This window comes from Bos grunniens, chromosome 15 (assembly GCF_055505025.1).
Source record: "Bos grunniens cultivar Pamir isolate PY7600 chromosome 15, Bosgru_T2T1.0, whole genome shotgun sequence".
NCBI lineage: Eukaryota > Metazoa > Chordata > Mammalia > Artiodactyla > Bovidae > Bos > Bos grunniens.
In genome coordinates this window covers 20,737,430-20,757,830 of record NC_141179.1, presented here as the reverse complement: position 1 = coordinate 20,757,830, position 20,401 = coordinate 20,737,430, and the positions used below count along the sequence as shown (strand labels likewise).

Below are 20,401 nucleotides of genomic sequence, written 5' to 3'. Positions count from 1 at the left end.
GTCACACAGTTGTCCACCTCAGAAGAACAGCTGGGCCCCTCCTTAGCTGATTATAGTGTTATTGACCCAAGGAAAAAGACAGGGACTTCTGACAGGTTTCTGGTCCTGCGGATTTCTCTATCAGAATCCTTACCCTCTTCCTTGTGATTGAGTGGTCCTGAGGGATTATGATGGCGAGAAATTAGACGTGACATGGATAGCCATGGACCAACGAACTATAGCTGGCAGGTGTCTTCAGGGATAGAACACCTACAGCCTCGGGTGCCAGGCTGTATCTGAGTCATGAAGTGGCCCCAGAGGCCTCTGGTTGTCTGGTGCGTTCAGACCAACAGGCTTCTTATTCTCAACCTTTGCTGCTAAGTCAGTTCAGTCATGTCTGACTCTGTGCAACCCCATAGACGGCAGCCCACCAGGCTCCCCCGTCCCTGGGATTCTCCAGGCAAGAACACGAGTGTGTTGCCATTTCCTTCTCTAGTTCTCAACCTTTAGGCCTTGTCATTTCTCTGAGGTGCTAGGCTGATTTTGGTTCAGGAGACTGGGTTAGACCTGGTCTGATGACCTTTCCTGGGCCCCTGGTCGTGGGGGAGGGGGAGTGGCCTGAGGTGGGTAAGACAGAACTGGTGAAAATAAAGTCACTGATTCTTTGGGCACACCTGTCTCACGGCTCAGCTGCTTCTCTTGTGATTCACATACAAAGGCTTATCAGACTGTGACGTTAAGGGGAGTTTGTTTATACCATGATCTCATATCTGCATCAAGATTCTGGAACACAGCAAGATCTATCATGTTAGATTCCTTCTGAGAACCAAGAATGATTTTAGCAAGGCTGAGGTCACAGTGTAGAGTCTGTGGAACCACCTTTGTTTTGTTGCAATGTGTACATTATTGTGTTTCCTTTGTGGCATTCCATCCCCCTTCATAATTCAATAGTAAACTCAGTCTTGGCTAGGTGTCACCGGAAAGGTGTTCAGGGTGGTGCCCTTTTCAACCGTATTATGGTGATATATAAAAGTTGTGTTTTCTTCTCTCTTGCCTAATTTTCCTGTTCACTTTCTGTGTCTTCATGCAGGTCCCTGGCATCTGACACATGGCGAGTTTTAAGATAAGGTCATACCAAGACATGCCTGATGATTTGAACGTCTCTCTCCCCCAAAGTCCAGAATCTCAGCTGGAGCCCAATGGACAAATGTTCCCTCAGTCAGGGCTCTTGTTGGTGGTTCTTTCCACACCTGTCGACTGTTGGCTTCCCTTTTCTTGCTATTCTGTCTCTCTCCTCACCCTTCTCGATTGTCTTTCCTAAGGACAGAGCTTAGAGAGCTGGGCCAGGGCAGGCGAGCTCTGCACTGCGCCCGAAAGTCCTAAGCCAGCATCCTGTCTTCAAGGCTCCATCCTCACAACAGATGCCTGAAGGCGTAGGCTTCTGAGAACCCACTTTTTTCTGCATGACTAGCTTGTAAGGAGGGATAAGCTGAGAGGATTTCCAAGAACTTTCCATTAAAAAAATGTGACATTTTTGGCTTCGAACCGAGAGCAGACTCAGTGGTATATAGCTCTATTTCCTGGCACACATCTGTGGAATCTGGAAAAATTGTTGCAGCACTCTCTTTCATTCCTGGCTGTTTGTATAACTGTACATAAATGTAGCAATAAATATATTCTAACATCAGCCTGGGGCACTAGTTTCTGCTTGATTCTGCACACTGATGGTGGGCAGTGACTACCACATTCTCGAGGAACTGCCCTACCGGCCAGCGGGCTTGCCTGCCGTGTCTCAGCTTCTTGTCTTCTCCGATTTTACAGAGTGTTAGCTTGGAGTCGGCCAGTGTTTGAGAAAGAAGGCTGAGGGGTATGGTGGCAGAGCTGGGACGTGAAGCCACATTATTAATTTACTAGGTGGCACTATTCCTGACACTGCAAAGTGGCTTGAATGTCTGAGGACTGAAGCGTAGAGGATTGGGTGACAGGTTGCAACAGGAGTCGGCTTTTTCAATAGCCACTCTTACATCCTTGAAGAATGTATTGTGCTTCAATTATATGACAGGTGCTCACCGGTCAGGCACAGAATTACCTCTTAAAGACTTTCAGAAAAACCACACAAAATATGCCAGCATGATATTGAATCTGTCCCTGAGGTTTTCCAAGGGCACTAAGTCAGTCTGGTTGTTTTAGAAACTGTGCCTTTCCAAAGGGAGCACATAGGAAACAACTTTTTTGTTATGCCGTTTGTCAACTTCAAGAAATATTTGTTCCCAGGCTGGTCTCATAGTTTATTTGAAGTCTTTGCTTTATCAGGCATTTTTTGTAACTTGAAAGATATCCCATACTTTGTGTGGTTTCTTATCACACTGCGGTTTTCCAGGCCGCTCCTTGATGACAAGCAGCAGGTGGTATAGAAGCATTCGGCCTTAAGGCCTGGGGGTGCAGTGCAGCCCGGAGCTGGGATCCTGTGGCCGGGGTTCTCAGGCAGCACTTGAGAGACTGCTGTTCCGTGTTAAAACAGTGCAGACTGAAACACTTGAGGAAATCACCTGGTTGGGGCCTTTGAACCACTGATCAGGTAACAATCCAAACAGCCAGGTATGTGCTTACTTTCACCTTTTAATAGATCCATCGGAGACCCCGAGGCTTGAGGTCAACAGGGAAAGGCGCAGCGTGGGCTGCTGCTACTGCAGCAAATTCCCATGTGCTACCATCAGACGGATCTTTCCACACACAGATCGGTCTGGCTATGACTGCTGATACAGGGAGAATTACCAGAAAAGAGACAGGATGAATGATCAGTTGCCTCTGTTACAGTGTGATGAAAGAGAAACACAACTATAGATAATGCCACATAACCAGCTGCTCACAAGCTTGTTCGTGGAGGTGGGGAAGGTTGCAGATTTTTAGCCTATGGGTGTCAAACCTAGGCATGGGTCATGGTGAAGACCCTGGACGGCTCCCTACAGTGCCCTGAGCCTCCTATGCGTCTGCCAGAAAATGAGACGTTTGGACTAAATGTCTAAAACCCTTTCTGATCTTTGGGTTAGGAAGGGAGTTAGCTTCCTTTGGTCATGGGGGAGGCACAGGTGGGCAGCTGGGAGTTGAGAGTCTGAAGCTCACTCATTTTCAGGTTATAAGAAATGCATGAAGATAACAAGCTAAAGCACCACCTTTGTCAAACTCCTTCTGAGGAAACAACATACTCAGCTCCTACTTCCTGTGGGAGAGGAAACTGGCTGGACTCCTCGTGAGCTCTCTTCTGCAGGGGCAGAGAGGCTGTGGTCTACACTGGGCCCTGGGACTGATGGGTGGGGAGTTGAAGCCTCAGCACAAGAAGCCCCTTTTCTTCAGGAACTGCTCACACCAACAGAGGCGGCAATGCCGTGAAGAGCGCCAAGGCCCTTGTGAACTGCTAGACTTCAGTCCTGCTCAAGCCAAGCTGTCAGGGGCATGGCCACCCAAAGGGAGAAATGCCGATCACTCCCAGTCACTTAGGAATGCATCGGTGGGCAGCGTGACCTTCGCCCAGCACAGACACAACTGCTCTTGCACAGCGCCTCTGCCCCCTTGGCCTCCGCTGGCCCCCTCCTTTCCAGGCAAGTGGGACAGGTCGTTTGAGTGGTGAGTTTGCAGAGGAGTCGTGTTCCCACTCCTGTTCTCTGTCCCCAGGAAACACACACCATCTTGGCTCCTCCATGCCGTACTTCCAATGAGGCAGGCTTGGACTCCTGCACAAGACGGGTGTCTGTAAAATTTGGGATTCAGTATTAGAATCTGCCTGCAATGCAGGAGACCTGGATTCAATCCCTGGGTGGAGAAGATCCCCTGGGAAAGGAAATGACAGCCCAGTCCAGTATTCTTGCCTGGAGAATTCCATAGAGGAGCCTGGCAGGCTACAGTCCACAGGGTCGCAAAGAGTCGGACAGGACTGAGCAACTGACATACACATTAGGGAGCCCAGTTTCGCACAAGCCCAGCTGAAGGTGATCATGTGAGTTTCACCTGCTTACTATTTTGCTTTAATTCTCAGTTTCACTCAGTGGTTTTACTTTCAACTTTATGAGCATCAGTATCATCTCGAGGGTTTGTGAAACCACAGATGTCCCCTACCCTACCCCGCCCCCCAGAGTGTCTGATTCTTGGGTCAGGGGTGGGGTCCAGGACTGAGGACCACACTTACAGGCCCGGGGGCACTGAACAGAGAGGAGTTCTGTTTACTGGTTTTGTCAGACTCCAGAACCAAATGTTCTCGAGGCTGTCTGAGTCAGCTGGGTGCCCTTCACTCAGCTGGGGCCAGAAAACATTCTTGGTCTGTATGAGTAATTCTCGCAGATCAATGTCCTCTTCTAGCCCACAGCCTTGGGCAGGAACAAATGGTTGTGGATTATGCTCATTTCTGTTCTGAGTAAAACATGAGAGCAATCAATTTTAGCCATACAGCAGCCTGAAGTACTGATTTAAAAACAGAATCCAAGACGTGAACGGTTCTCCTTTGATAAAAGAAGAAAAAGTTGCCGCTGTGCCGGCCACCCCAGCACCACAGTCTCCCACAGGACTGAGAGGCAGTCTGTTCCCCTGGCCAGAGTCTGGACCCCACTCCCCACCCCGCCCACTCCCTTAGCCACTGGTTCCCTCCACCCAGCTCTCCTTGCTGTTGGGTCTCTGCTTTGCTCCAGGCCCTTGGCAGAGTATTACTGCGAACGACAAGGTTTTGCTTTACAACCTGAAAGAGCCGATGCCTCTCAAAACCATTTCTTTTTCCCTGGGATGATACAGTTAGCCCCCCCAAATGTTGGATCGATCAGAGGGGAGGGCTGTGTGGGCAGAGCTTGCCCGTGGTTGCAGGGGGAGGTGGTGCACTTTGACCCCACGGAGAGATGGGAAATTGTGCTTGTGCCTCCCATTCAGCAAAGAAGGCTCAGGAAGGCAGTCTGGTGACACTGCTACCTGTTTCAAAGGACACAGAGACCTGCAAGATGGGCTGCAAGTCAGGAACCACGCCCCTGGTGGGGCTCCCCACCCCCGCCCCTCAGCCCCCCGGCACTGAGGCCACTAGAGCTGGTCGATCCTGGAATGACTGTGTATCTTAACCACAGAACAAGAGTCTGTGGCTGGATTCAAAGGTTCCCTGAACCTCCGCTTTAACCACTTGGCATTTCCCACTCCCAATCTGGGATGCGGATTCAAAAGGCTGTAAATTGTTAGAAAGATGGGGATCTCTGGAAGCCTGTCGCTGTCTTCTTCCCCACAGACACCTGATGGTCTCAGCCATGGGCGGACTCTGGCTGGGGCGGGTGAAGGGGCAGAACTGAGAAAGCTCCCCCGCAGGGAGACTCAGAAGCAGAAAGAAAGGCTGGCGGGTGTGAAGCTCTGCGCCCTGACGGGGAGGAACCTGAGCCCGGTGGCCTGGTCCCCGAGCTGCCCCTGGGCCAGCGGCCTCCTCGGGGCCCCCTCGGGCCCCTCCTGCAGCTCCCCACCTCCAGAGCTCCGCTCAGCCCATGCCGCTTAGCGTGGACTGGGACCTTCACTTCCCTCCGCTCGCCTCCCAGCCTCATGATGTGCAGCATTTTAACATGTGCGGCCTTCACAACTGCGAGAGGCGCTTTGTCCTGAATTTGTTAATCTGGTAACAGACACGGCAAACCGATAAATCTCCTCTGGAGTTTACTCAATAGCATTTCATGTAGTCACAAATTTTATTTGCAGTCTCCCTTAATCTTTTCAAAGGCATGTTTGAAATAATTATTCAAATGAATGAGAATTACATCTTTAGAGAGTGGAGGGGGAGAGGAGAGCTTTGAAGGCTGAGGTGGTGACAAGGCCAGTTTCCTAGACCCCACTGGCCGGTGCCCGCGCGCGTCCCAAGGGTGGAGGCCACCCCGCGCTCCCAGCCCGGCGCCCAGACCCGAGGCCACGGGATGGGAGCACCGTATTCGGTCCCTCATTCGGCTCTCCTGGGAATTTGTTCGACAGCGAATTTAACTTTTCTATTCCTAATCTCATGCTGAATTTGTGCAAATGGAAAATGCAAATGGCAGCTGCCTCACACAGAAGCTGCTGTGTACTCAGAAGGCCTTGTCAGGAATCTGAAAGCTAAACGGGGCTTTGAAAAAGACACCTGAGGGGGACTCTGTGCGTGACCGGAAACATTAGTAATGAGTGTACTGCCTTTTCCTCTCGAGGCCTTACAAAGAGCGCCAAGGAGTGGAGATGGGGGTCCAGACTGTAAAACCACCTCCATCCACCACAGAACCGTTTTGCTCGTCAGAGGGGCTGTGGCCTGGGCCCTGGGCCTGCAGCTGGGCCAGGCCAGTCCTCACAGGCCTTCCGACCTCTGGGAAAGGTTTTCTCTGGGAAAACTTGCCTCCCACACAAGAGACAGGCTGCTCATGACTCCACACAAACCAGACGGGTGTGCGTCTGGTAAAGTTCTGGTACAGTTTTCCAGGTCTTGCCTTGACCCCAGGTTGAGTCAGCATGTCTAAGAATGTACAGTGGCTACATAATGCCACAGGTGTAGCATTCCTCAGAACTAGACTTTAATAAAATAACACACCTAGGATGATCATGGGTTCATTCTTGTCTTGTAGCAGAATAAGAAAAAAAAAAGTTTGGAAGCATATAATGAGGCATTTGCTTTTGAGCAAGTGCTTTAAAGTCTTAAGTCTTCTCATTTGTAAAATAGGGATAATGCCTGTTTCTGTGATTATACTTTATCTATTGTACCAGACCTTCATATGTGAGTGGTCTCCCCACAGCCCTCTCTCTCCAACTGGAGTGGGTAGCCTGTTTCCTTCTCCAGGGGATCTTCCCATCCCAGGGATTGAACCCCCCAGGTCTCCCACATTGCAGGCGGATTCTTTACTGTCTGAGCCACCAGGGAAGCCCTTAAGAGCAGCAGTTACTTATAAACCATGAAGCACCAGCTCCTGTGTCCAGACTGGCTTTGTAGGTTTTGATGGGTGAGGGGCCAATGTCCCCTTCCTACAGGTCAGAGGGGAGGGGCAGACAGGTCTGCCCAGCCTCACATTCAGGAGTGAAACAGGCGCTCAGCCCACAGCCTACTGAACTATAGCTTCTGGAAGGGTTTCTGTTTTATTATTGTTATTTTTGTTATTCCATTTATTTCCTCATTAAAATACTATACAAAACCTGTAAGCCAAGAAGGACCAGCCACAGGGATAGCACGGACATGGGGTGCCAAGAACTCTTCAAAGGGGAGTGTCCCCACTGACAGGCACAAGGGCATGGAATATCCATTACACCAATGGCGCGAGTCCAGCTCTTCTGCAACATAACGGATAGACAGGAAGGCTCTCATGAAAACATCTCAAACAACTGTTTTTTAAGCACCTCGCATTCACCTAACAATAGCTGTCATTAAATGCACACTATGGATCGATGTGTTCAGAGGGTTTAACTCATTTATTACCTCTGTAACGTGCCTGTCTAGTGGTTTTCCCTACTTTCTTCAATTTAAGAAGAAATTATCATGGGAAATAGATGGGGAAACAGTGGAAACAGTGTCGACTTTATTTTTTGGGGGCTCCAAAATCACTGCAGATGGTGATTGCAGCCATGAAATTAAAAGACGCTTACTCCTTGGAAGGAAAGTTATGACCAACCTAGATAGCATATTCAAAAGCAGAGACATTACTTTGCCAACAAAGGTCTGTCTAGTCAAGGCTATGGTTTTTCCAGTGGTCATGTATGGATGTGAGAGTTGGACTGTGAAGAAAGCTGAGCACCGAAGAATTGATGCTTTTGAACTGTGGTGTTGGAGAAGACTCTTGAGAGTCCCTTGGACTGCAAGGAGATCCAACCAGTCCATTCTGAAGGAGATCAGCCCTGGGATTTCTTTGGAAGGAATGATGCTAAAGCTGAAACTCCAGTACTTTGGCCACCTCATGCGAAGAGTTGACTCATTGGAAAAGACCCTGATGCTGGGAGGGATTGGGGGCAGGAGGAGAAGGGGACGACAGAGGATGAGATGGCTGGGTGGCATCACTGACTCGATGGACGGGAGTCTGCGTGAACTCCGGTAGATGGTGATGGACAGGGAGGCCTGGCATGCTTCGATTCATGGGGTCGCAAAGAGTCGGACATGACTGAGCGACTGAACTGAACTGAACGTGCCTGTCTCTACCTGTAGGATGTATGCAGCAAGATGGTTGCCTCCAAAGGCTGTACTCTTAACATAGAAATACATTTTTAAAAAGGTTAAAGATCTTAAAAGAAAACCTTTAAAACACTGAAAGACTTAAAAAAAAAAATGCTTATAAAAAGGCTTAAAACACCAAATAAACATCATTAATTTAAAAAGAGCATCTGAGGCTGAGGATAAACAATGTTAAGTACATACCCTAACTAATGAGAGGGCCAACTGGAGGTATTTTGTTTAGAATAAGTTCATCATTACAGTTTCTTTTTATAATCTCTTCCTGAACGTTAATTGATTCATTAGTGAGTATGAATATTTTCTCTTTAGACAAAAGTTCTAGGTGGGGGAGAAATAAACTACTAGCCCCAGCCAACACTGTAGTCTAACACTCTCTGAGAGTCTCAGCTCAGACTCTCCCACCTAATACTGTGGATTTGCTGAGTTCTCTGCCAACCATAGTTTAACATGAAAAATCAACTTTGCTGACAAAGCTGAAACAAGTTACCTAAACACATAAGATCCTAGTTAAAAAGTTTAAGTGGGTGGGGGTGGGGGGAAGAGTATACTTAACAATGGCAAATAGCAACTTCAGGAAAAAAAATAAGAAAAGCAAAAGTCGGAAAAGCAATGAGGGGTAAAAGAAATCTGCTGAGATGAAAAATTCCTAAGAGGTCGCAAAAGAAGTGAAGGGAACCTACTGGGGGCAGCATTAGTAAGATACTAAACTTGATTCATGCAAGGAGAGATGCAGAAAGACCTTTACAACAAAGATTTACAAGAGGTGATAAAGAAGCCTCAAGGCAAAGCCACAAACAGCCTGAGTTAATCAATGATGGGACATTATTAGAACCATAAGGTAGGACTAGTTGTCTTTGGCATTTAATTCTGATCGTCACAGGAATTAATCACAGCTCTAACACACACTGACACTGAATGTGTGCTGACGCTACAGAGGACGTGTCTGTCCTAGGTGCTGCAGGCAGGCGGGCGGGCCATGGGGCGAGGGGAGGATGCTTGTCATTAGAGGGCTTCCGTGCTGCTGCATGTCAGTTTCTTCAAGAAACAAAAACAGACCACCATAAGAAAACTGAGTTTTTTAATATATATATATTTTTTTCTCAGAGGCAGAATCACATAGCTGTTTTGATATGGATTTCCGGTAGGTCTAAAATACTGCTTTTTTGGAGCTGTAAAAATCCTATTACACAAACACACAGAACAGACATAGAATAAACAGAATCACATGAATTCATCAGATGGTTATTCTAAACATATTCTTCGCCTTGTTTTCTTATAAGTTTGAAGGATCAAATTGGAATTTCTACTCTCAGCAAACGACTCTGATTTGGGAGGATAAAACCTAGAAGGAAAAGATAAAGTCCGTAACTGGGTTCACTGGCAATGCCATGTCCGCATGTTTGTGGAAGTGTGCACGTTGACGGGTGTTCTGTATTAGATGAGATGTTTATAATTTCCCCCAAATGAAGAAAGTCTTCATATTTAAAACACATTCTTTATAAAAACAAACCATTGTTCTTCAATGTTATCTTCCCTTGAGGCACAAGTTGCTTCAAGAATGGGGTCAAAAGCTTTAAATGAACAATTTGTTATTCATCTGAAATATCTAGACAGAAAATTGGCAAATTCGGTATATGGTTTAAAAAATGAAATTTTACACTATCTATAAAACTGAACTGAAACACGCACAGAATTTCTTTTTTTACTGCCCAATTGTCAAGTGATCAAAACCTTAAACTGTTTTTCAATCTGAAAGACTAAGAGCTTTAGGGAAAAAGCCACTCCCAACATAACAAAGTGTTATTGTAACAGAAGCAAAAAGCAGGTTAACAGAGGGCATTAAGGAAAAAAAAAAAAAAACACCAAACATTTAAAACCGTAAATACCCGTTAAAACTAGAGTTATATTCCAATCTTAAAAGAAACTATAGCAACTTAAGTGGATGACAATATTCAAAACTACGGTTCCAACAGATGTGATTTTATGATGTTAACATCATTTACAAAGCGCTGTGAATGAACACGCTCAGTGGTGTACTCCAATGAATTTAAAACCATACATGATCCTGTTAAGAGTATTTCACTGAGGACAGTCCTAAGGTGTCTTAAATCTATACTAGAGGTTTGGATAGAGAAAGCAGGTATACATTTTGTTTCTTATAAAGAGATTCACAATACAACAAGTGCACTCACAATTATACTAGTCACAATTTTTAATTTTACAGAATAAAGTTTACAGCATGTAAACTTAAAATATATTGATCTTCTTTAAAACCATTTTTAAAGAAGGGCCAATCTGTCATTTTTTAGAAATCAAAAACCAGCAGAAAAATGTAACTGATAAATGCAGTCTTTAAAATATTTTATGGCTAATTATATGCTAATTTTCAAAATACAACAGAATTTTTGGTCCATGAGGCCCTTAAAAAACCAAAAGGTAGGTAAGGATTCCCATTTATCAGTATAAAGTTCATGAAAAAATTCCAATATTTATTAAAACATCTTTTTACAGAATTCTTTTTTTGGATGGTTAACAAGAAATTATCTCTACTAAATAATGGGTGTGACCAGGCAGAAAACATAAGTGAATTAAGATGCTTTTAATATGTGACTATCTGAGAAATCTTTTTAAGGTCATCAATAGTGGATTTTCTTTGAATGCCAACTGAAATATAAGTATGATTTCTTAATGTGTATCAGTATTTGCTGCTTAATATGCCTGTTTTTCTCCCTCTAGGGTAGGAATCAGCAAACTCTGGCCCCTGGGCCAAATCTGGCCTGCAGCCCCTTTCTGTGAGCATATAACTGACATACAGCCATGCCCATTCATGTATGTATTTTCTGCGGCTGCTTCTTTCACTTTAAGGGATGAGGGGAATGGTTTACAGAGACCATATGATCCTCAAAGCCTGGATTATTTACTATCCTATCCTTTACAGAAAAAGTTTGTCAACCCTTGCCCTGCAGGGTTTCCCAGACCAATATAAAATAATGCATTTACTTCTCTACTGTTATTGACACTCTGCTTTCTCGGTGTGTAACAAGGAAACTCAACATACTAGCTGAATTTCTGTGTTTAACATATTTGGAACACAACTGATCTCTCCAGCCATAATCTGTTTGATTTTAGGTCACTCAGAAATTCTCCAGGAGCTGGATGATAATAAAATGGATGAGCCACATCTAAAAGAATGGCCAGGAAACTGTACATCCTATTTATCTTGAATAAGGAAGCTGAGTAGCAAGAAGAATAATGAAAAGCAAATATCCCTTAGGGTAACTGCCATTAAGTCAGGGGAAAAACAGCTCGAGTTTTCAAAACACACACAGACATATCCAGAGCCATCCATCCTCCCATCTATTACAACAACTACAACATAAAGTATATTTATTTTATAAATATATTACTGTCTATATACATATAGATACATCCATAAAAGACATGTTAAATAATTATCTGTATAAGCAATACTACTTTAAGTTTTTTGTGTGTTTTAAAATTACACATTCTATTAAAATTATTAAAATAATTCTTTAAAAATATCAGGAATAAAGCCAGTAAAGAGTTGCTTTCCATTCAAGTGGTTCTAAATCTTATCATTGGTCATCCAGACTCCAGACTTGGTCGTCCACAACTCAAAGAAACAGTTCAATTAAGGAAAAGTTAGCCATCAAAAGAGTAACATTCTTACATTTTTAATACTTCTTAACAAATGTGTATGCGTGTATGTATATATATATATATATATATAAAACACTCTTTTTAGTTATATTACATATTCTCATAAATGAATTTTCATAAAAACACAAAGTTCAAGTTTCTACCAGTATCAAATATTTTATACTGGTGTACATTTCTTTCAAATGTTTAGGTCAGTGACACACTCTATCAGGATACAGGGATCATATAAAGGAGACTGAAAACTTAGGTATCGCATGCAAGAAAGGAGGAAATACTAAGGGCCAGAATTTGGCCAGTTGAGTACAATTCCCTCTGTAGTAAGACACAGAGACAACAAACCGGCTAGTTACTGTGTAAAGTCCAGTCAACTGTCAATTACTCAGGGCAGAATATTCCAGTCTGAATCCCTCCTCTTCTGTCAGCTGACCACCACTGGCAGTTTCATTACTTACTAATATACCTCTCTCCGGTTATTTGTTAGTGAGTCTGAAGATATGATTAAAGTGAAAGTTTTGGCTAAAATGAAGTTCTGAGATGAGCTCTGAATTTAATGATGGATCCTTTTACTTATTGCTTTAGATAATTAAGAAATTGCTGTATCTCAAGTCAGCCAAATTGCTGTATCTCATTCTTAAGCTCCAAAAGCAACATCAGTGCTTCCAAAAAATGGAGAGGAGTACAGATTGCCTCGACATAAGAAAACTGCTACTTCTTAACTTGCAGTCAATTACACTGAAGGATTTCAGTGTGGCTACTCAGAGCTAGTCACGTCAGGACAGGCAGGGGCAAGCTCCACTGTTTTGCCATAGTCTAAAATCCAGGAAGCAATGACAGATGGTTAGCTACAGACATTAGGAGGTCAAATTAAAGGGTGTGCTATACATTTCATCTAAGAGCTCATTTAAGAAAAGTAATAAAGTTTGGCAAAATCTTCAAACAATTCAAATGCTAAAACTTAAGAAAATGGAAGCAAAACCTACATGTACAATTTAAAAATGATTTCATACTTTAAAAAAAAAAAAGCAAGCTTAGAAGACTGAAATGAAAGGTACTCCACATTTGTAACCCTACTTTTGGCACTGGGTTAACGTCTACATTAAACTTGTTTACAGAGAGTGACCGAGAAAATCAGGAGAACGATTTCACAAGTGAGCAGGTCGCTCAGAGGGCGCTGCGGCAGGGGTGTGCGGCAGCGCCCATATCCTCTGCAGGCGCAGCGAGGGGCACCTCACCTCGCAGGCGGCAGCAGCGACTTGAACCCCACTTTCCTGAATTAGGTTTGCTGAACACGGTTCAGATTATTGGATATGTCAATATGCACAATGCCTTTTAGAAGCATTTACTGTAACCCAAATCCTACTTCATGTGACACACAGTGTCACACGAGTAGTGAAAATGTTGTACTAGTCAAAGGTGCTTGGACGTTATTTTCAGGCAGCATTTTACCTTTATTTTAAGTTCACGCTAGGTAAGTTTTAGGAGAAAGAAAATGCCAATAAATTCATTTAATATATTTTAATATATAAAACTATAAGACAGACACTTTTATTTACCTAAATTGTTACTTTTATTTTCTACCCTATTCTAGACTTCGATTTTACTTTAAAAATTTGTATTTAAATAAGGGATAAAATGTTGCCCAAAAGTCTAATCGGAGTTACACATTTGTGTTTTAACTAGATCTACAAATCAAAATAGTTCTTATAGTTAAAAAGATACAATTTGTATCAACAGTAAAAGGTACTTTCTGGTTTTTCAGGGCTTTACTTCAAACTGTAGCATGTAGAATAATCAGGATAACCATGGCATCTAGGCAGACTCCAGAAACAGCTCAGAATGAGTCTGTTAAACTAAGCAAAATTCAAAAACTGGAGGCAACAGTGAAGTCCTCATGTCAGTCACACAACTATCTGCCACGGATTGCAACATCTCTCTTCTAACCAACAACAGAAACGAATCCACACTCAGCAAAACCCATGACTTTGAAACCAGAAATATCCCTTACTAATACAAGAACAGACTTCAGTCTGTATCTAAAACTACACTATTTGTGGCAAGAATCTGGCCTTAATAATATGACAGGCCCCCCAAAAAAATTACCTTCAGGAAAATGGAAAATATACAGTATCTTACAAAAATTTTAAGTTACCATTTACAACTCCTCCATCACCATTTCTATAGTGCAGTATCAACAAATGTTGCATATCCTCAACACATAAAACCACCTCAGGCCAGCCTTGATAAATAGCAGGACAGCTAAAGAGTATATTAAATATAAAAGTTGCATTGAGAATAATTAGATTCATTAAAAACAGGCAAGTACTGCAAAAGGGTTATTTTATCCAGTATTGTTGTGCCCCCAAACAAAAAGACAAACAAACACATTAAAAAATACAAGTTAATGGAAGTCTAGGAATTCAATTCCATTTCTACTGTCTAGAAGCACATCATAGCTGGATAACAAAGCTCTATACTGTAACAGTTAACGGCTTTTGCCTTTTTTATATATAAAAAATGGAAACGAGTTTTTCCATTGATTGCATCTGCTTTCCTTTAAGTCAACCATATTAAATTAACTAATTACTTAACACAAAAAATCCAAACGAAAATAGAACAATGAAAAGTGCCATATTGTAAATCATTCTAATATATACTGTTACCCATTTCAACATAAACTTGTAACTTACATTTTGTTTAAAATATAAAGTCAGTGCTGTAGTATATCTTTGTTTCTATAAATAATGATTATAGCACAAAGAAGCCCACTTTCCCCAAATAAAAATAACTTAAAAAGCTGTAAAAGATCCCAATTAAGCTTGGCTTGAAAAAACAGTCTGCTAGGTCTAGTCCAATGTTCAACATTCTGAAGGTATTGTAATTGCTTGCAAGTGATAGACAAACACCAAGTTAATAAAACATGAAACAAAGATAAAAAGTGCTGCATATAAACCCCTGATGCACCAAAGATTAATATCAAAGATCACAGATACATCTAATAAACTGGAAAAATTTCCAGCCAAGGATATATAGCTTTAAAAAGGAAATGTTTAAAAAAAAAATGTTTGAATGTAAAGCAATCCCGTGATACTTCCACTATGTGGGGCTATACATACAGATTCCATGATACAGTATTTCACAAAAATGGATACTATATAACCTCCTTGCTGAGAAGGAGATCACATGTGCTATTGTAGCAAACCTCCCTCAGCGTTTAAGCTGAACAAAAAAAAACTACTAAACACCACAAAGATGCATCATCTTTCAATAGCCCAGCTGTGATTTCTCCACTAGAATGGCTGCAGCCAGCTGCTGGGCGTCTGTCATGTGAGGGTTCCTCTTCATGACAAGTCTCACCAGGTCCGGCGGGAAGATGTTGCACAGGTTGACGAAGACCTTTTCTCGGCTGTCCTGGTACCTGGGGGGGTCCGGAGGCGGCGCGCCGCAGTATGGGACACGCCAGGTGGGCTCGGGCTGCTCGGGGAGGCTCTGGAAGGTGAACTGCTCGTAGCACGGCTGCGTGGGGTTATCGGGCAGGGAGTATGTCTGCCGATAGCCGTACGCGTCCAGCCCGTAGCTCTGCCGGTCCCAGCCGCCCAGCCCTTCCTGGCGGGCGTGGGGCTTCCGCGGCCTGGACGGAGAGCCGTCGTAGAGCCGCGAGTCGGAGATGCTGTCTATCCTTGTGGCCACCAGGGAGCGCCCGAGGTGCGGCGCCTTGGCGTGTGCCGAGCCGGGCGGGGACGGGTAGTCGCCGGGACAGCTGGACCGCGCGCCCACGGCCGGGTGCTGCAGGCGCACGGCTAGGTGCGGGAGCGGAGGCTTGTGATGGTACTTTGGTTCTTCGTGACTGTAACTCTGCACTCTGGTTAAGGGGTCGTGGAAACTCTGCAGGAAGGGCTGGGAGTTAAGGCGGCCGTGAGGGTGCATGTGCGGACACTTGAGGTTCTCTTCCAGCTGCGGGTCGGGGGAGCTGACGTAGGGGCGGTCGTTGTACCCCACGTACGAGTCACTGCTCCCGCAGCTCAGGCTCCCTTCACTGCTGCAGTCAGAGGCGACAGAGCTGATCCTGTAATCTGTGTCTAACGAGAAACGCCTTTCAGGGCTCCGTGGGCCTGAGATGCTCAGATTTGAATACGCATTCAACATGGAGTAATATCCAATGTCGACGGGCGAGTCACATTTTGGATACTGTTCATAAGGCATTGGCGTTCCATGATTTTTGGTTGCCATCATCATCGGAGGATATTGCCCCTGTGGTCTTTGATCCTGAGGTGGGAAGTGAACTCCAGATGGAAGGCCATTGCTTAAAGATGTAGTGCTTTGGGGTTTGGCGGTAGAAGTAGCCGGTATACTAACTAAGGAAGGTACAGACCTGGTTTCCAGTTTGTTTTTGGTGGGAAGCTTTTCCTCTAAGTCCTGGTAGACTTGAGTCCTTATGCTTGGGTCTGATTGCCTCTTTGGAGCACCTCGCTTGACATCAGAAGTGCTGTCGCCCTTAGTGTTGCAGGGGACGCTGTTGCTCTTCACCAGTCCTCCTTCATTCGCAGTTTTGACCGCTGTGTTTCTGGACATGGCACGCAGCTCATCAGCCACTGACCGCTGAGGCTGACTGCCCCTTTCCGGATGATAATATTTGCACTTGTGTCCATAGGTACACTTCTTTCCTATGAAGAGTAAAATCAATTAGGCAAAGGAGCATTCCGCCAGATCCTAAACACTCAGTGTGGCACTTTTAAGAAAGAAGCAAGCGCAGGAATGGGAGCTGTGCTCAAGGCCACTCTGCTCCCTGCTTCTGAGAAATGCCACCTTTCAGTCTTCCCATGTCAGTGCTATCAAGAGCAATAAGAAAGTCAGCTGACTGAGTAATAATTCCTTTCACGTCCTCAACTCCTACCCGCCTCTCCTCTTCCAGTACAACTCTGCAGTCAGGTAGGACATTTTGTTTTGCAGAGCAAAATGTGCTGCTGTGATGTGATAAAGCCACTCTAATCTGATATGCAGCTAGATGGAAGAACTCCAAGTTTTTATCTACCTGGAAACTAACTTCATGTAGAATTTATCTGAGTTTTTAGAACAGTGCTTTAATTCAGGGGAAATGAATATACACTGAACCCAACTAGGTAAAAACAATTATTATTTTTTTAATTTAATTACATTCAAAAGAACCGCATACTATATGCCATCCAAAATTTTATATGTTTATTTTTAATAACAAATGTTTAATATTGTGCTTTAAAGTGAAAAAAACTGAAAGTGTAGTCGCTCAGTGTGTCCGACTCTTTGTGACCCCACAGACTGTAGCCCACTAGGCTCCTTTGTCCATGGCATTCTCCAGGCAAGAATACTGGAGTGGGTGGCCATTCCCTTCTCTGGGAGATCTTCCTGACGTGGGGATTGAACCCGGTCTCCTGCATTGCAGGCAGATTCTTTACCATTTGAGCTACTTAAAAGCATTTATTAGATACTATAAAGAAAGTTACCATATGGACAAGGCTGCTTTTTGTGTTCAGGAACAATAGGTTTCTTCCTTAGAAAATTATCCAGGCTTGGGCCATGTCTGCCAAGAGGGTCATCTGGAGGCATGAACCTGTCATGGACATAATACAAAATTATATCTAAAGTAGAAGGTTGACAATTTAGTTCTAAAGACAGAGTGTAAAGAATATTCACCCTAAGGTATTTATTTTGAGATTTTAATCCAAATATTTTGATTCAACATTTATAGGATAAAAAAAATCAGTACAAAAAGTTTTCTTAATGAAAACAAAATTAAAATGTTTCAAGCTGAACTTGCATTTAATTCAAACAAGTTTTGGGCCTAGCATGTTCTAATTAATTCTTCCTTTTCTCACGGGATTTTGTAAGGACTTAAGAAAACGATCACAATGGCATTTTACAACAGGCTTTAAGAACATTAATCTTGCAAAGCAATATGAGGCAGGTGGGAGCCAGGAGAAGCTGCTGAAGGACAGAAGGGAGAGGTGGGAGAGAGGATCAGGCAGACTGAAACGACCCAGACCCCTACCATGTGTCAGATGCCCTGCACACATCGCTGCATCTCATCCCAGCAATAATCCCTTGAAGAATTAGTTCCATTTCACAGGTGATTACACTTTTCTAACTTAGGCTTAGATGAACTAAGTATTTTTATCTCAGTTCACATGGAATAACCAAGATTCAATTTGTCTAACTCCACATTCATTCTCTTCCCACTATAACAAGGTTACTTCTTAGCTGAGATAGAAAAGATCTTAAGGAAATAAACTTATTATCTTAGATCGACTGTCCAATCGAAGCAAGAATTCATGGCATGAATACTGTCAACAGGTGACTGAGGATTTCTATTACTAGTTATGTTACTGAACATGAAATAAACCACATGTTTACCTGTAAAATGTGAATAATGTGTCAACTCCTAAGGGGGTGTTAACATGCCTGAGTAATACCATTGAGCAACTATGATGTTTACTATTATACACATAATATGGTAATATTAAAAGATTAAAAATGGAAGACAAACACTCAATCCTACAATCTTAATACAATTATTTTCCATTATGTGTTGCATTTTAGTTATTTTCCTCTATGTACACAGCACTTTACAAGCACAAATGCAATTTTATACTTTGCTTTTTAACAAATATTTCCCCATGTTTCTGAATAGCTGAATAATATTCCACTAGGAGATGTACCGCAATTAACTGATTTCTGTATTGTATCTTTAGTTGTCTTTGAATTTTTGCAATTATAAATATACAGAAGTGAACATTTTTGATCTTCCTTTTTCCCTCATTATATATTCCAAGAAATGAGACCATTGCTTTGAGAGGGTATTTTTAAGACTTCTGCTAAACCATACCCAAATTTATCAGTTTCATTATGTCTTTAATAGATAGCATAGTGAAGTGAAGTGAAGTTGCTCAGTCACGTCCGACTCTTTGCGACCCTATGGACTGCAGCCTACCAGGCTCTTCCATCCATGGGATTTTCCAGGCGAGAGTACTGGAGTGGGTGCCACTTCCTTCTCCAGTGATAACAGCATAAGGCATATACAAAAATATGTTTTTTAATTTTGTGAATTAAATGGGTGAAAAATATACTCTTTGTAGATTTAATTTTCATTTTTGATTATCAACAGGTGAGCTTTTCCCACATATTGGTAAATACAGTTGACCTGACATCTTTGTGCATATCACATGTCCATTATCAATTTAATCATGAATAGTTTTACATTGCTACAATATTTTTTAAAAATCATATATTTAAATAAGCTCTCAATGCTCTAAAGTAGATTTTGAAAGGCAGTGTTCTGGTGGTCAGTGTGTTCCACATTTGCATCCTCTGAAGGTGGCCAGCCTCCACATGTCAGTCACTCAGGGCAGCCTGCATCTCACACAGGGCCTCCTGAGGCAGGACTCTGCCATTTTCTGACTCCCACTGAGGATGAGTGGGGACATCAATAGTTGCAAGAAACTGTCTTACGTCTGGTCAGTGGCAAAAAGACAAGCCTATAGCCTGCTGCCAGGGATACTTAGATTTGCAGGGAAGCAGTGTTACTGTAAGTGGTTTTACTTACTTGTCATTGACAAATGAGTACATTAATAATCGCTCATCTATGAACTTTTTCCATTCTGGTTTCTCATTTGCCAAATCCCTGTAGTTATCATTGGACACAATTATACCATCCGACTCAAAGGCCAGTTTCACGATGAACCTGTCATCATAGCATACCACTCGCCTCCCCTGCACTCGTCGCGAAGGCGTGAACACCAGGATTTTTTCCTTCTCTAATTTACGTAGGATTTCTTGATCTGCAAGAATAATCAGGGTAGGATTTTCAGTAATAAAAACATGCAAAACACATCTCACAACTTTCATACAAAGTCAGTTTTTATAACATGAACTGGATGCATGCACCCATTTAATTAGGGATTATGATTTATAGTTTGTAGATGGAGCAAATTTGTAGCTCCCAGTAACAGTTTTCCTTCAGGATTTTCAATTAAAAAAAGGTTTAAAAAAAGCCAAACAAAGCAAACCTAAAAAACATGAAAAGTTTAAATCTTAAAAAAAAAAAAGCATAAAACTGAAACATGACTGAACAAAGTCTGATTTTCATCACATAAAGCTTTTCTTTGACAGCTGGAGCCACCAGCTCTACACAGTGAACTAGCTTCTCACACGCCCCTAGCACGACACTGTCCTAACAAAGCAGTTGTGGTGGGTTTACGTCTGAGCAACAGATTCTTTCCCCCATGTTTATTTTGTGGTGCTGTTTTTCTAACTAGTGGATGTGATGATGGTGGCAGAGTTTGAGAAGTAAAGACGTCGAGCTAGCAAAGGGAAGGGTCTTCAAAAGTTTCAAAGAGCAAGGAGGCGGTGAAGTCACAAGTGCTGTTCTGGACAAGGCCATTCTGTGTTCTGTGTCCTTTCCTGTTGAGACAGGTACTAACAAAGACCAGCTGTCTTGTGGGGCTGGACTGAGCAAGAAATTAGAAGTGATTACGTGGGGAAAACAGCCATTGATTAAAAATGGACAGGTAGGGGAATGCTCATTTTCTC

The 20,401-nt window shown here is 43.1% G+C and overlaps 2 protein-coding genes across 10 annotated transcripts in view; one reads left to right on the top strand and one right to left on the bottom strand.

The window, feature by feature from the left end:
* The window catches only part of RDX (radixin), a 106,951-nt gene extending 105,285 nt beyond the window's left edge, over positions 1-1,666 (top strand). Inside the window, exon 16 of the mRNA XM_086339107.1 lies at positions 1,070-1,666. The gene's annotated coding sequence lies outside the window, so the exon portion shown is untranslated. The remainder of the gene's footprint in view (positions 1-1,069) is intronic.
* A 7,556-nt stretch (positions 1,667-9,222) lies between these two features.
* ZC3H12C (zinc finger CCCH-type containing 12C) overlaps positions 9,223-20,401 on the bottom strand; it is a 75,844-nt gene continuing 64,665 nt past the window's right edge. For all 9 annotated transcript variants that reach the window (XM_086339099.1, XM_086339095.1, XM_086339100.1 and 6 more), the window contains 3 exons: positions 19,416-19,650; positions 17,320-17,426; positions 9,223-16,503 (listed from right to left, as the gene is read on the bottom strand). In XM_086339099.1, the coding sequence (XP_086195225.1) occupies positions 15,104-16,503; positions 17,320-17,426; positions 19,416-19,650 (1,742 nt within the window). In that variant the 3' untranslated portion in view covers positions 9,223-15,103. The remainder of the gene's footprint in view (positions 16,504-17,319; positions 17,427-19,415; positions 19,651-20,401) is intronic.